Source organism: Aotus nancymaae, unplaced genomic scaffold (assembly GCF_030222135.1).
Source record: "Aotus nancymaae isolate 86718 unplaced genomic scaffold, 86718_ANA_hifiasm-v0.15.2.pri h1tg000057l, whole genome shotgun sequence".
NCBI lineage: Eukaryota > Metazoa > Chordata > Mammalia > Primates > Aotidae > Aotus > Aotus nancymaae.
Genome location: NW_026988471.1, coordinates 52,617,048 through 52,634,012, shown reverse-complemented (window position 1 = coordinate 52,634,012; position 16,965 = coordinate 52,617,048). Strand labels below are relative to the sequence as shown.

At 35.9% G+C, this 16,965-nt stretch overlaps 1 protein-coding gene across 2 annotated transcripts in view; it reads right to left on the bottom strand.

The window, feature by feature from the left end:
• The window catches only part of ERLEC1 (endoplasmic reticulum lectin 1), a 32,690-nt gene that overhangs the window by 11,866 nt on the left and 3,859 nt on the right, over nucleotides 1-16,965 (bottom strand). The window contains exons 2-8 of one of the 2 annotated variants that reach the window (XM_012477199.2): nucleotides 13,397-13,501; nucleotides 11,993-12,073; nucleotides 9,871-9,948; nucleotides 9,516-9,579; nucleotides 8,518-8,552; nucleotides 5,139-5,362; nucleotides 4,916-5,045 (exon numbers count right to left, since the gene is read on the bottom strand). In XM_012477199.2, the coding sequence (XP_012332622.1) occupies nucleotides 4,916-5,045; nucleotides 5,139-5,362; nucleotides 8,518-8,552; nucleotides 9,516-9,579; nucleotides 9,871-9,948; nucleotides 11,993-12,073; nucleotides 13,397-13,501 (717 nt within the window). The remainder of the gene's footprint in view (nucleotides 1-4,915; nucleotides 5,046-5,138; nucleotides 5,363-8,517; nucleotides 8,553-9,515; nucleotides 9,580-9,870; nucleotides 9,949-11,992; nucleotides 12,074-13,396; nucleotides 13,502-16,965) is intronic. The other variant, XM_064364090.1, reaches the window with a different exon arrangement.

Below are 16,965 nucleotides of genomic sequence, written 5' to 3'. Positions count from 1 at the left end.
CATTATTTTATAGGTTTTAGGCGAAGATGTGCTGTGATGATGTTTTTAAGTATTACTTTAGCAGTGGCAAGGAAGAAGAAATAGCAGGGACAAATCTAGAGGAAGAGAGTCAAGTTAGGAGTTACAGTAACCCAGGTGAGAGATGAAGAGAATCTAACATAAGGGAGTGACAGAGTTGGATTTAGAGAAAAGGATAATTATTACTAAAGAGGTTAATAAATTAGGATCTGGTGGTTACATGGGTATTGACAGTGACTGGCATGGAAATGAATCTAGACCAGAATTTAAAAAGTGAGTGCACTGATTATAGATGAATGAATAATTATAAAAATTAGATAGTACATGGGTCCCCAATAAATATATGGTGGATACTATGTCTCCTTTTTCACTTGCTGTAGTTACTGTTAACAAACTGTGGTTCTTTTGCTTCTATTTCAGCTTGTAGGAATCAGTGGATGGTTACTACAGAGAGCAATGACCTTATCCTTTCTTCCTCCCAATATTAGGAAGAACAAGGACTGTCAAGATGCTGTCTTATTTTTTGAAAAGTCTTTGAACTTTATTGTACACCTTTTTCCATGTTCAGGGCCTACTATGTTTTGGTATTATTTTAGGTGCTGAGTATTAAAAATGAGGCAAATATAGCCATTACTCCAAAGAAGTGAATGTCTAACAGACTAACAACCTGGGAATACATGAGACCTCTATTAAGGTTAATATAGAAAAACAATAATGCTGCAGAGTGAAACCTGCCCCTGAGATAAGGGGAAGAGGTAGCAAGAATAGAAGCATGACCCTTTACTACTACTTCTTTTGGCCAGAACGTCCTTTTTCATTTTTAAAGAAAATTATTCTAATAAAAATAGGATGGTAGTTTATATAGTAGAGTAGAAAATTCAATAAATGGACTCCTAATAGTCTAGTAATCTCTAAATTAATATAATAGAATTACAAAGGCAGGACATCCAACCAAAACTTTCATAGCCAGATTGATATTTTTGTTTATAAAGGAAAAAAAAATTCTTTATCTGTATGGTAAAGGCTGATCCATACTTAAGAGGCAAATCATATACCAAATATACATTTTCCAAAAAAAGTTATGTGTAACAGATTTATAAAAAAGTGATTCTGAAATAAAGATTATCAGTGTTTTTTTTGTTTTGTTTTTTTTTTTTTCAAGATGGGGTTTCACCCTGATGGCCAGGCTGGTCTTGAACTCCTGACCTCAGGTGATCCACCCAACTCAGCCACCCAAAGTGCTAGGATTACAGATGTGAGCCACTGCGCCCGGCGATTATCAGTGTTAGGTAACTACTCATCCTACAGTATCACTTAGGATTTTCATATGGCACATGTGCCCTAAAGATACTAAGTATCAACATCACTGATCATCAGAGACTACAATGAGGTATCATCTCACTCCAGTTAAAATGGCTTAAATCCAAAAGATAGGCAGTAAGAAATGCTGGCAAGGATGTGGAGAAAGGGAACCCTTGTACACTGTTGGTGGGAATGTAAATTAGTACAAACACTATAGGTAACAGTTTGGAGCTTCCTCACAAAACTAAAAATAGAGCTAAAATAAGATCCAGCAATCCCACTGCTGGGTATATACCCAAGAGAAAGGAACTCAGTGTATTGAATAGATATCTGCACTTCCATGTTTGTTGCAGCACTGTTCACAACAGCCATCATTTGGAATCAACCTAAGTGTCCATCAGCAGATGAATGGATAAAGAAAATGTGGTATCGGCCAGGTGTGGTAGTTCACACCTATAATCATAGCACTTTGGGAGGCCAAGACAGGAGGAATGCTTGAGCTCAGGAGTTCAAAACCAGCCTGGGCAACATAGCAAGACCCTTTCTCTATTAAAAAAAATTAATTATAGAAAGGGTACATATAAACAATAGAGTACTATTCAGCCATAAATAAGAATGAGATCCTGTCATTTGCAACAACATGGATGGAATTAGAGATCATTATGTTAAGTGAAATAAGCCAGGCACAGAAAGACAAACATTCTATGTTCTCACTTATTTATGGGATCTAAAAATCAAAACAATTGAACCTATGGAGACAGATAGTAAAAGGATGGTTATTAGAGGCTGGGAAGGGTAGTGGGGGGTTGTGGAAGAGGTGGGGATGGTCAATGGGTATAAAAAACTCCTTAGAATGAATAAGCCCTAATATTTGATAGCACAACAGGGTGACTATAGTCAATAGTACTAAACAAGTATAATTGGACTGTTTGTAACACAAAGGTTAAATGCTTGATGGGATGGATACCCCATTCTCCAAGATGTGATTATTATCCATTGCATATCTCTATCAAAATATCTCATGTACCCAGCCAGGCGCGGTGGCTCATGGCTGTAATCCCAGCACTTTGGAAGGCCGAGGTGAGTAGATTACTTGAAGCCATGAGTTCGAGACCAGCCTGGGCAACATGGCAAAACCCCGTCTCTAGTAAAAATAAAATAATTAGCTGGGCATGGTGGCACGCGCCTGTAGTCCCCAGAGTGAGAGTCTCAAAAAAAAAAAGTGTATGTAAAATATCTCATATACTCTGTAAATATATACACCTGCTATGTACCCACAAAAATTAGAAATTAAAAACGGATGCTAAGTATTTTTATTTTTTAATTTTTTTTTTATTGAGATGGAATCTCACTTTGTCGCCAGGCTGGAGTGCAGTGGTGCGATCTCAGCTCACTGCAACTCCCCTGCTCAGGTTCAAGCCTCTCATGTAGCTGGGACTGCAGGCATGCACCACTGTGTTTGGTTAATTTTTTTGTATCTTTAGTAGAGATGGGGTTTCGCCATGTTGGCCAGGCTGGTCTTGAACTCCTGACCTCAGGTGATCTGGCCACCTTTGCTCCCAAAGTGCTAGGATTACAGGTGTGAGCCACTGTGCCTGGTCTATGCTAAATATTTTTAAAGCATTATCATCTGTAGCTTTAAAAAAATTCTATTTTTCTCAACTGGCAGTTAAATACATTAATTAATTAATTAATTAATTAATTAATTTTGAGTAGGCTCTCACTTTTTACCCAGGTTGAGGGAAACCTCAAATTCTTGGGCTCAAGTGATCCTCCCACTTCAGCTTGCTGAGTAACTGGGAGTACAGGTGTACGCTATCACAACTGGCTAATTTTTTATGTTTTTGTAGAAACAGGGTTTTAGTTGCCTAGTCTGGTCTTGAACTCCTGGCTTCAAGCAATCCTCCTGCCTCAGCCTCCTAAAGTATTGGGATTATAAGCATGATCCACCATGCCCGGACAAAACACATTAGTTACAGAGAAGTAAACTGGTATTTTTTCCTTGAAGAGTAATGAAAGCTGGGATTTATGAAGCATTTTGATTAAGCTAACTTTTAAGTCTTTGCCAGTATTTAGATCCCTATCAAAAGGAAGACCAGAAGAGGATTCTACCCCGAATCTTTTAATATAGCATTACAAATTCAACTGTGGAATTAATTACCTTTTCTTCCTATCAGAATGACAGTGCTAGTCACAGCATTCACAGAGAGTCCAGTAATACTTTTGCAAAAGTACTCAAGAGGAAGGGAAGAAACAAGCGTTGCAGCCAAGTATTAGTTTCTTCTGCCCTCTGGTTTAATGTAACACCCATAGCTAAAAAAACCAGTTTTAGCCATGTAAGTGTATGATTGAGGACTGAAAAAAATATAAGACCACAGAAGAAGAAGCAGTTATCTCTTCCTGGGTTAATCCACTGGAAATTTTGGCTCATTTCCAAAGGTGGTAACATTGGAATCACATCTTTAAGCATAAGTAGAAGTTCATCAGCAGAAGGGGTGGGAGGGTACAAGGCAAGAGAAGAAGAAAACAGTATATTGAAAGTCATGGAGGGCCAGGTGTTGGGGTGCACACTTGTAATCCCAGCACTTTGGGAGGCTGAGGCAGAACTGCTTGAACTTGGGAGGCAGAGATTGCAGTAAGCCAAGATCATGCCACTGTATTCCAGCCTGGGTGACAGAGTGAGACTCCTTGGTACTTTTAAGAATCTCAAGTTTTTCAGAACAGCTGGGATAAATGGAATGGTGATGAAAGATGAGGCTGAAGTCAGACCACAAAGGTGTTTGTATTCCATGAGCAATGATTCTATCCTGAGATGTAGATTGCATTAACCACCAAGAGATTAAACACATAATCAAAGGTTGACTTCAGAAAGAGCATTTTTTGAGCTGTGTGGGAAGAATCAAAAAGGGGATGTGTGAAGAGACCAGTTTCCAGTTCTAGGAAATGATGAGATCCTGAACTAACGACAGGATGAATTTTAAAAGCCTTTAGAAGATAACATGAATGACTTTCAGTGAATGATTAGGATTAGAAATAAATGAAGAGATACAGGTAAGAAAAATGACTTAGGTTTCTAATTGGTCAATTGGGTAGGGCATAGGAAAAGGCAAGAAAAAGGTCAGCATGAAAGAGAAAAAAAATGGTGTGAGATTATTAAAAATGTATATGGTTATGCTGAATAGGCAGATGAAAATGTAAGACAGTATATTAAAATGGGGAGGCAGTGTAGAGAAGTGGTTAAAAGGGTAGCAATGAGCTGAAGAATAAATAATATATTAGGAGACAGAGATGGGGTTTTAGTCAATTTTTTCAAGAGGGTTAGCTGGGACAAATACCTAAAAATTAAAGTATAATGAGTAGGATGTCAAACTTTAAAATATTATAAAATTATGAGTATAAGAGAATAATAAAATAGTTTGAGAAGTACTAGAACAAGGAAGAGGATTAAAATCCATGAAAAGAAATGGAATTCAAAATGTTGAGCCAGTAAAATAAATTACTACCATTATACTACAGAAATCATTAAAATACTGACACATGCTCTGAAGTTTTAAAAATGAAGCACTGAGAAATTATCATTAGTCAATCCTCATACCTCTTTACTTCTCCTGAAAGGCACCCTTAGTATTTCTTCCTGCTGCTCCAACTGCCTCAGAGTGAGGGGCTTAAATGGCGATCCTGGCAGTGATTGACAAAATATGTCATTCACAGGAGATGCTCTGAACCTATTCAGTAAGAACAAAGCATTAAACCTATGCACAGAACACTTTAAAGCATGTGTGTATTTTATGTTTAAAAATATTAAATGCACATCCTACCTATATTTAGGATGACTGCACAAGAGTGGTGTCAAAATGACAACTTCATATTCACAAGTTGTAACTTCAGCTACTGAAAGAATTTCATGCTTAGATTCAGGATGACATATGTACATCACAGTACTTGATCTGGGCCGGTTCTGTTTCAAACTACAAGGTGTACCATTTCCCATTCCCACAGGATAGTATGGTGTCATCTGACCTTCGATATTTTTAGTGGGAATCTTAAAAAAAAGAGTATAAGACAGACTTTTCATTAGACATGGAGATGGGACTGAGGACGGGAGAGGAACTTATTATTCATAAAGGAAGAAAACTACATTTTACTTATTAACTGAAAGGTAACATTTCTATATCGTTAGTTCTCCCTCTAATATTATTTTGATTCATAAGTCTTTATTTGAGCAAATATGTAATTTCAGAGCTAGTTTAATACTGCAAAAAGATTACTATTTGGTGCCAAAATTAATATGGTAAATAAATGTACTTTTATATAAAAGACTACAAAATAATGATTAATATTAATTATTTTCACAGTTCTAAAGAAAGAGACTAAGATATCCCACAATAGGCTGTTAAAAAAAAAAAAAAAAAAAAAAAATCGGGCCGGGAGCGGTGGCTCACACCTATAATCCCAGCACTTTGGGAGGCCGAGGTGGGTGGCTCATTAGGTCAAGAGATCGAGACCATCCTGGTCAACATGGTGAAACCCTGTCTCTACTAAAAATACAAAAATTTAGCTGGGCATGGTGGTGCATGCCTGTAGTCCCAGCTACTCAGGAGGCTAAGGCAGGAGAATTGCTTGAACCCAAGAGGCGGAGGTTGCGGTGAGCCGAGATCACGCCATTGCACTCCAGCCTGGGTAACAAGAGCAAAACTCCGTCTCAAAAAAACAAGAAAAAAAAAAAAGGAAGAGACTAAGATAAAATATAAAAACTCACTATACTGGGCTACTTAGAGCTTTCTCCTCTAAACTCTCAGTGAATGGTTATGATTCTATAGGTCTGAAGGCTGAATTGCCAAAAAACAGGGCTGTATAGTGAAACATGATATTCTAAAACAGAAGTCTAGCCGGGCACGGTGACTCACGCCTGTAATCCCAGCACTTTGGGAGGCCAAGGCGGGTGGATCAAGAGGTCAAGAGATCGAGACCATCCTGGTCAACATGGTGAAACCCCGTCTCTACTAAAAATACAAAAAAAAAATTAGCTGGGCATGGTGGCGCGTGCCTGTAATCACAGCTACTCAGGAGGCTGAGGCAGGAGACTTGCCCGAACCCTGGAGGCGGAGGTTGCAGTGAGCCAAGATCGCACCATTGCACTCCAGCCTGGGTAACAAAAGTGAAACTCCGTCTCAAAAAAAATTAAAAAATAAATAAATAAATAAAACAGAAGTCTAAATACAGTACTGACAGGTTCATCAATCTGCTTGCTTTTCTTCCTCATTTTTAATGTTAACAGCACATATTATCCAGCATGTAAACTCCTATATAAATCTCTTCAAGGCCAGCAAAAGACAAATTTAAAAATTTTCATGGAATGAAGGAATAAAGGATAGAACCTGAGAAGACAAGGATCACTAAGAAGTTAGCTCCCATACTTTTCTCTACATAAACACAAGAAAAATCTACTATAAGAACTTAAAAAAGGCACTGTTAATAATATCTCCAAGCAAGCTCTTTGAAGGCAGGGATCTCATCTTATATCACTTTAGTACCCTGTTAGCTCTATGTCCAAAACCAGCAATAAATAAATGTTTTCAGGAAAAAATATCTTGAGATTTCTTTTTATGTATGTGATTTTTATGCTAGTATCTGAAATTATAAAATCCTGGGTTCAAATTCAAGCTTTAAATTTACTAGATTTATGACTTCGACTAAATTTCAGTTTTTGCCATTTGAAAAAGCAGAATAATAATATATGGGCATGTACTGCATAATGACATTTTGGTCAACAATGGACCTCATATATGACAGTGGCCCAATAAGTTTGTAATGGAGCATTTATAGAAATCTTATATATGGCATTTGATACTGGCATTGCAGTAGCAGAAATGACTGATACTCAGTAATGGTACCAAGACACTTGGTTTTCCATAGGAAAAAAATACAATAAAAATATACATACCATGTATGTTTGTGTAAGTATACTCTACTATGCTCGCACAATGATAAAATCACCTAACCAAATATTCTCAGAATGCATCTCCATTGCTAAGTGATTCATGACTGTGTATTCAAAGGTTTGGGGAGAATTAAACATGAGCTTTTGTTACATGTTCAGCAGTGTCTGGCTTATAAACTGGGGCTCAAAAAATAGTTTTCTTCCCTTACCCTTTTCTTCCTCTTCCTTTATCATTTCACAGTTTGAATTCCATCTTGCTATCCTCCAGAGTCACAGTAGATAACTATTTTAATCTCAAAGGTAGTCTGTAAAATTAAAATCTTTTAAAATGCTATGTGTGTCTATGCTTAGCTTATCAAGTCTCCCCAAAGCTACCTTTTTAAGTCATAGGCATCACTTTTAAGTAATTTTCAAGGCCTTTGTCATTTTACTTTACTTCTAAAAAAAGTATCATTATGATATTAAGCCATTTAATAGAAGATATTGTCTATCAATAAGTTTTAAACTCTATGAACATTTTTGGGATTTAAAAATTGTGATTAGGTTTCCTGAGGAATTATTCTTTTTAAACAATCCTATGTTACAGACATCATTTATCCATTCTTTCGATTAACATTATGAAGTTCCTACAATATATCTGGTACTCTGCTTTGCACTGTGGGATAAAGAAATAAAAGACAGTCCCTGCTTTTAAGATGCTTGCATTCTGGCAGATTGTTATTTATGTTATAGTTTATCTGTTTTGCCCACAGGAGATGGGGACCAAACAAGAGAAAAAAATTGCAAAACCTCTTATTATAATAGTTTCCAATGTTATACACAGGGAACCACTGTTAAGCATAGAATGATATAATACTACTATAGAATTTTTCCCAGACACATCAGTGATAGATTTATTTTCGTATAATCTTTTAAAAAAATTTTTTTTAAATTTTCATAAAATCTTAAGAGTAAATAGACCATAGTGTCTATTTTAAAATGAAAATTTTAAAAATTATTTTTGTATAATCTTAAGAGCAAATAGACCATAGTGTCTATTTACCATAGACACTATGGTCTATTTGCTCTTAAGATTATACAAAGATAATTTTCTCAGAAAAACAAATATACTGTAAAGGTTCTTTAACTCAATCCTTCGAGGTATTTGATAGATGAAGAATAAGAACATAAAGCTATATCCTGTCAGATAGGTTATATAAATTCATACCTCACTAACAATAAATGTTAAGAGTAAAAAATCAACATCTGTCACTTGCCTCATTTGATTTTTCCTTTTCTTCTGCTTCTCGTTCTGTGGAATATGAATAATACGGTTAAGTGTAAAGAATGAGCAGTGACATATGTAATACAAATGATTTAAGTTTTCAACCACCTTTGTAACTTTAAACTTCTTTCTAAAGAAGATTCAAAACACATAAGATTTTTATCTTACTACTTTAAAGCTAGTTTCCTTGAAATGGTTTTGTATGAAAGGACAGTCGCATTTGATCTTTACCTAGGAAATACTCTATTTCAGGCAGAAAACTGGCCACAAGAATTTTCTTTTGAGATACTTTTAATCTCAGTGAAAAATTTAATATTAAGTTAGTTGACAAATTTGAATACAGATTAATAAAATATTTCACAATTTGAGATATATATATATTTCCATATATAATAACTTTGCTTAAACCAAGCAGAAGACTAACACTATATGACACTAACATGCACCTGGCATCGTTTTCATTATTTTTTGCTCTGATAAATATTTTTTTTCTTATTTATTAGTAAAGTTTTTAGGTTGTACATGGTGGCTCATGCTCATGCATACAATCCCAGTACTTGGGAGGTTGGGGTGGGTGGATCCCCTGAGCCAGGAGTTTGAGACCAGCCTGGGCAACATGGTAAGATTCCATCTCTACAACAAACATGAAAATTAGTGGGCATGGTGGCATGTGCATGTGGTCCCAGCTACTTGGGGAGGCTGAGGCAGGAGGATCACTTGAGCTCAGGAGGTTGAAGCTGCAATGAGCTGTGTTCATGCCACTGCACTCCATCCAGCCTGGGTGACAAAGAGAGACTCTGTCTCAAAAAAAAAAAAAAAAAGAGAAAACCAAGTTTTCTTCAAAAGTTTTCTAAGGGACAGTTCAGAAACCTATTGCAGTATTTTAAAATTCACACAGTGTCCAAAAAAAAAATCTCTTAAATTACAACTTGAACATATATTTTAAACCAAATTCCCACATTACTGTCAAATCACTGGGTGGACACCAACCTTTTTCAAATAGAAGGTTCTTGGCCAACATATTCCCAAGGTAGTATTCATGAATATTTATTTTCTAATTGAAAAGCAAAATAAAAATACAGTAAGTATTTTGCAAAGACATTTTAAAGGATACAACTTTAAAACTATTTTTTTTATTATTTATTTATTTTTAAGATGGGGTTTCACCATGTTGGTCAGGCTGGTTTTGAACTCCCAACCTCAGGTGATCCGCCCGCCTTGGCCTCCAAAGTGTTTGGATTACAGGCGTGAGCCACCGCGCCCGGCCAAGTTTAAAACTATTAATCTCATTATTGAATTTCTCATCTAACAATGTTTCATAATATTATTTTGAAGAAAAACACACCTGACCAGTTTCTTTCTCTTCGTGGTACTGCCGAATGTGTTTTCCGTGACATACTTCATAAGTCCAGTAAGACTCAATCTAAGAAAGATGGATATATTTCAAACACAAAAGCCACATAACTCAGCTGAATTACTTTTTGATATATGAAGTAGCTGAGACTTCCCCCAAGATTTCGGAGTGAGCTTTCATTAAATGACACTTATAATTATGCCTCAGAAAAATGTGAAATTTCTGAAGTCTATTCATTATTTTTACTAATTAGTTATACGTGAGAATTCTGTGAAGGAAATAGGCCTAGAACACACCTGGGGTCTGTAATAATTACCTGACTTAGGGATAATTTTCTGTGTAGCTTAAAAAATAACAATTAGCATTTTAAACTAAAATACTATTACATACTTTCAGCCGGGTGCAGTAGCTCATGCCTGTAATCCCAGCACTTTGGGAGGCCAAGGTAGGCAGATCACTTGAGGCCAGGAGTTTGAGCCCCACCTGGCCAACATGGCAAAACTCTATCTCTACTAAAAAGTACAAAAAATTAGCGGGGTGTGGTGGCATGTGCATGTAATCCCAGCTACTTGCGAGGCTGAGGCAGGAAAATCACTTGAATCTGGGAGGTGGAGGTTGCAGTGAGCTGAGATCACGCTACTGCACTCCAACATGGGTGACAGAGTGAGACTGTGTCTCAAAAAACAGAAGAAGAAAACTTTATTTTGACCTAAAAAACATTCAAAACAGCTTGGTAAGTGATATAATTTACTACTGGTATTATTTGGTATCTGCTGCATACATTAGACAGGAATTTAAATAAATGAGACATTATTCATTTGACCCAGCAATCCCATTACTGGGTATATATCCAAAGGATTATAAATCGTTCTACTATAAGGACACATGCACACGAATGTTCACTGCAGCACTGTTTACAATAGCAAAGACCTGGAACCAACCCAGATGCCCACTGATGATAGACTGGACAGGGAAAATGTGGCACATATACACCATGGAATATTATGCAGCCATCAAAAACGATGAGTTCGTGTCCTTTGTAGGGACATGGATGAACCTGGAAACCATCATCCTCAGCAAACTGACACAAGAACACAAAATCAAACACCGCATGTTCTCACTCATAGGCGGATGTTGAACAATGAGAACACATGGACACAGGGAGGGGAGCACTACACACTGGGGTCTGTTGGGGGGAAACAGAGGAGGGACAGCAGGGGGTGGGACGTTTGGGAAAGATAGCATGGGGAGAAATGCCACATATAGGTGAAGGGGAGGAAGGCAGCAAATCACACTGCCACGTATGCACCTATGCAACAATCTTGCATGTTCTTCACATGTACCCCAAAACCTAAAATGCAATAAAAAAATAAAATAATAATAATAATAATAAAGATATTATTATGAAATAATTAGCTGGGCACAGTGGCTCATGCCTGTAATTCTAGCACTTTGAGAGGCTGAGGTGGGTGGATGGCTTGAGCTCAGGAGTTTGAGACTAGTCTGGGCAACATGGTAAAAAATCTTGTCTCTAAAAAAAGTACAAAAATTAGCTGGGCATGGTGGTGCTATGCTACTGGGGAGTCTGCGTTGGAGAATAGCTTGAGCCTGGGAGGTTGGGGCTTCAGTGAGTCGTGATCATGCCACCATACTCCAGCCTGGGTGACAGACCTTTTCTCAAAAATAAAAAAGAAATAACTTAGATTTATACCTAATTTAAAATCTGATACAATAGGAATAAAGAACCAAATACTGTATGTTCTCATTTATAAGTGGGAGCTAAACGGTGAGAACTCATGGACACAAAGAGGGGAATAACAGACACAAGGCCTTTTTGAGGACGGAGAATGGGAGGAGGGAGAGGATTAAAAAAAAAAAACTATTGGGTTCTATACTCATTACCTAGGTAACTAAATAATCTGTACACCAAACCCCTGTGACATGCCGTTTGCCTATATAACAATTCTGCACATGTAACCCTAAACCTAAAATAATAGTTAAAAAAAAACAAACCTGATACAACATAAAAAAGAAGAAATGCATGAGTATTTTCAAAGGTCTTTGGCTGTTGGTAATCTGTTGTCTAGTCATTTAGTAAACATTAAATACATACTCTGTAGGAACAACTGCTTTGTTTAAATAGTGGTTCCAAAAGCTCTCTTGGATTAGGGCCTTTATAATCCTTTTCTTCTTCCTAAGAAAGAATTAGAGTTTAATACTTACAATTTTTCTAGAACTTCACTCAACTTTGCTGTTTGGTTATTAACTCATTACTCAAATCACAAATGCTTAGAAATAAAAGAGAAAAAAAGTTAAAATGTTGAACAAGAGCCTCTGGTATGCCACTGCTTTCAAATGAACTGAAGTATAAAATACTGGAGCCATAGAATAATCTTTCATAGAGTTCATGCTTTCTTCTCTTAAAAAATGGTTTGTTAAAATGTACTTTTATTTTTCACAAGGCAAGAATGGAGGGAAAAAACGGTTTTTAAGTATCAGTCTCCTAACAATTCTTATAAACCTATTTCAGAATTTTTAAATGCTTATACCCAAACAAATTCTTAGCTATGAAAGCCTTAGAATAGCTGAATCTTATAGGAGATATTGGAAAGTTTTAACATACTTTTCAGTTTTTCTATTTTTTTACATTTCAGATTTGAAAGCCGTGTGTGTGTGTCTGTGTGTGCATCTCAAGGAGTCTTAAAATAGTGGTCTTAGATTTCAAATCTGAACAAAACCCAAGAAAGCACTGAGTTTAGTATTTCTATTTTACAGATCATGAAAATATTATTGAATTGGCTTAATGAATTTATTGAGTGGAGGAAGTGAGTTTCAAATTTCTTCAAGGTTCCACAGCTAGCTATAGCCTATACCTCAGCCTCCTGGCTCCTAGGCTGGTGTCCTTTCCATTTTACCATGCTGCCTCTCCTGTTTCATCTTGAAAGAAGTCATTGCCTTGAAGGATGGATAAGAGGCAGTTAGGGCATTTTAGGAGAAAGAAAAGGGCATGAACTAAGGTAGTGAGAAAGCATGAGGTACCCATAGACTTATTTATAAACAATTCTTTATTTAAAAAGTCACATATACATTTAAAAATTACACCTTGCTTTAAAACCCTAATTTCTATAAAGAGAGCAAGTGTGGAGTTACATTTTTATTTAAAACATTAATAATTCTTTGCTATTTTTTCTGAGATAAACTGCAAAATCAAAGAATTCAAGAATATTAAAAGTGATTAATATTTTTTATTTTTATTTTTTTTTAAAGACAGGGTTTCACCATGCTGGCCAGGCTGGTCTTGAACTCCTGACCTCAGGTGATCTGCCCGCCTCAGCCTCCCAAAGTGCTGAGATTACAGGCGTGAGCCACCACGCCCGGCAAAAGTGATTAATATTTTTATGCCAAAACAGGGTTATTGACAAATCTGTGATTCAATTTTACTTCAAAGTATGTACTTGCAATGTTTTAAATAAATATTTTTGGTGACAGGATTATCCATATATTTATAAAAACTTACCTCATCCCCACTTGTCACAAGGGGAAGTATGCATTTATATTTTTCTTTATCTGCAGTTGTCATGATGACATAATTATCTTCTTTATACAAAACTCCAGTTGTAGGCTGCAAATAGAACAAAAAATATACATTATATTCTTCTCCTGTGAAATTGTATCACACTGAATAACTTTAGTTCTAGCTGGAACAAAGATTCTTTAAACTAACATTTCAACATATGATTTTTTTTAAAGGGAGGGAAAATATTCTAATACACTAATAAGAATTTTAGATTCAGGGGGTACATGTACAGGTTTGTTATATGGATATATTGTATGATGATGAAGTCTGGGCTTCTAATATTCCTGTCACCCAAGCATTGAACATGATACCCTAGTATCTGATAGGTAGTTTGTCAGCCCTCCCTCTTTCCCCTCTTTTGGAATCTCCAGTATTAATAGTTCTCATCTTTGTGTATGTATTCAAGGCCTAGCTTTCTCTTATAAATGAAAACATACAGTATTTGGTTTTCAGTTTCTGTCTTAATTCACTTAGCATAATGACCTCCAAGCTGCCCTGTTGTTGTTGCAAAGGGCGTGCTTTCATTCTTTTTTGTGGCTTCATCTATATATTTATTAATCACAAGATGAAGACAATAAGCTTTATCCTGGTGTCTTAATAGGAAAAAAATGAAGAAAATAATGTTTGGAGTATAAAGAAAAAAGGAGGAATGCAATAGGCTGAAGTTAAAATAGTGATTATACTCAGTAGGGTGAGATGGGAGGATTGCTTTAGCCTAGGAGTTCAAGATCAGCCTGAGCAATATAGCAAGACCCTGTTACAAAAAAAAAGAAAAAAGAAAAAAAGAAAAAAAAGGTACTAAAAGGTGGCAATGAATGTTAATAGATACACCATCACTGAACATTTATTACTGCTATTAGCAATTACCATCTACATATAACAATCCACAGCACCTTACAAATGTACAGTACTCTCAGTTCTGTTGCATGGGACATGAAACTAATGTAATGTAGTATTTTTCATATTGGGAGAATGTATGAATTTATCCACAAATAATTCCTTTTAAAAGCAAAATTACTATAGATCCTCTGTGCTGACTTAACTTTTTTTTAGTATATATCAGGGGTCAGCAAACTTTTGTAAAGGGCCAGAGAGTAAACATTTTAGGCTTTGTGAGGCATATGGTCCGTTGTACCTCTGCCACTCTAGCAATAAAAGTACAAAAACAACATGTAAATAAACAGGTACTATGATGTTCTAATAAAACTTTATTTATAAAAATACGTGGTGGGACAGCACAATGGCTATAGTTTGCCTACTTTTGGCATATATTCGCAAAATTATCCATAAAGCTTTCTACACTATGAAACCAAACAAATTCACATTGGTTAATATGAGTCAACAGAATTTGAACAAACACTTCAACTAATACAACTGATATTATTTTAGTAAAACCAGATCTCTGCTTCCTGATAGCAGGAAATGTGATACTCATCTTATTAAGGCAGGTATTTCTGTGTTTTATGATATGTGTTCTATGATAATTCAATTCTCTCTTCATTTTCCTCTTATGGTACTGTGCAACTATGGTACTATTTGGCTATTTCTGGCAAGAAAAGAACCTCTTCTTATTAAGGACGTTTGTTCTATTCTCAATGTAACAATAACTTTTTTTTTTTTTTTTTGAGACAGGGTCTCTCACTAACCCAGGCTGAGTGCAGTGGCATGATCACAGCTCACTGCAGCCTGAACTCCTGGACTCCAGTGATCCTTCCACCTCAGCCTACCTAGTAGCTGGAACTACATGTATGTGCCACCATGCCCCGGTAATTTTTCTTTAGAGATGGGGTTTTGTCCTATTGCCCAGGTGAGTCTCAAACTCCTAGGGTCAAGTCATCTGCCAGCCTCTGTCTCCCAAAGTATTGGGATTACAGGCTTGAGCCACTCTCCTGCCTAACAACTCTTTACTATAATAAAACCAGTACTACTAGGCACCAAAGTAATCCTAAACACAAATGCAAATTACTGCATTTCCCCCAAGACACTAAAACAAAGCAGTAAGTACTAGCTGTATTAGCTCCAGGACAGTACTGTTTTAAGTGCTTTACATTCATTAACTCATTAATCCTCAAAACAAGCATTATATTCATTTTTACAGAAATGGACATTAAGGCCCAGGGCTTAAACAATTTGTCCAATATTAAAAAACCTAGAAGTAGCAGAGCCCAGAGAATTCAAACAGATTGGCTGCATATTCTGTGTGCTCTTAACTATTTTAACATATTTGAATCAACTTTTAAAAACTTTTTCTAGGTTACTATGTAGACTTGAATTATGGCCAAGGATATGTGTTTAAAAGGCCACTCTAAGTCAGATGTGCACCTGTAATCTCAGCTACTAAGAAGGCTGAGGCGGGAGAATTGCTTGAGTCCAGGAGTTTTGAGTCCAGCCTGGGCAACTTAGACTCCATCTCTCTTAAAAAAAAAAAAAAAAAAAAAAAAAAAATCATTACAGATGATGAGGAAATCAAAGAGATTTGAAAGTAAAAGTTGCAAAGCTAAACTTATGATAAAGGATTTCTTAGAAACATTTATTCAATTGTGCCAACAATTTGCTGCAAGATAACAACATTCGTAATTCCTTTCAAAATGGTCTCCAAAATGCTAACAATGTAAAAAGTAACTGCTTGTTTGGAACCACAGCAAAAAAGGGAAGACAATTCTTGATGCAATCATTTGTCTTTCATTAGTTTAGGAAAGGCTGCTTTCCCAATAAAATAGACCAAATAGCAATCCTACCTGAAAACTCTTTACTGAAACAGTGAGTCACTTATTGGGACCACAAGATGTATTTTTTAGCAACTTTTACTCTACTTTTTGGTAAGAGGAATTACTGAGAAAAAGTTAACCTTTTGTAATTTTTCTAAAAATTCTGATCTAAAACCAGAAGGATTCTGATTTTGTAAAACAGGTTCTTACTTTAAGAAAACAAAATATAATAAATTCTGAATGTACAGAATTATAGATAGTATAAAAAAACTTATTTTATGTAACAAGGTATTTTCAGTGTAAGAGGTAATTAGTGATTTGACATGAAGTCAGATCTTAGTAGTGATTTGACATAAAGTCAAATTTTAATATAATGAAACTAATCAGAGGTGCTGGGGTACTTTAAAAGTCAAGGAACTTAGTATCTTGGCATGAGAGGAATTCCTAGTGTTTGACATGGGTCTGGAGGAATTAAGATGGTTAGAGGATGAGAGAGAGAACTTCTGGTAGAGGCTATAAAATACACTTGATAGAACCTGTCAACGTATATGACATTCTATAAACCATGGAGTTGGTCAAAGAGTAGTGCTTGGGAAAATCTGTAAGTAAAATATATTCTATATTAACAACAGAAGTAGACAGAAAATTAGACTGATTTGTGGTTTAATTTGGTGAAATCCATGAACTCTATGAAGTAATGAATAATTGAATTGAACATAGCAACACAGAGATGATACTTCAGAAGGAAAATATATATACAAAAACAAAACTGAATGCTAAAAATCAATAAGCAAAGAATAT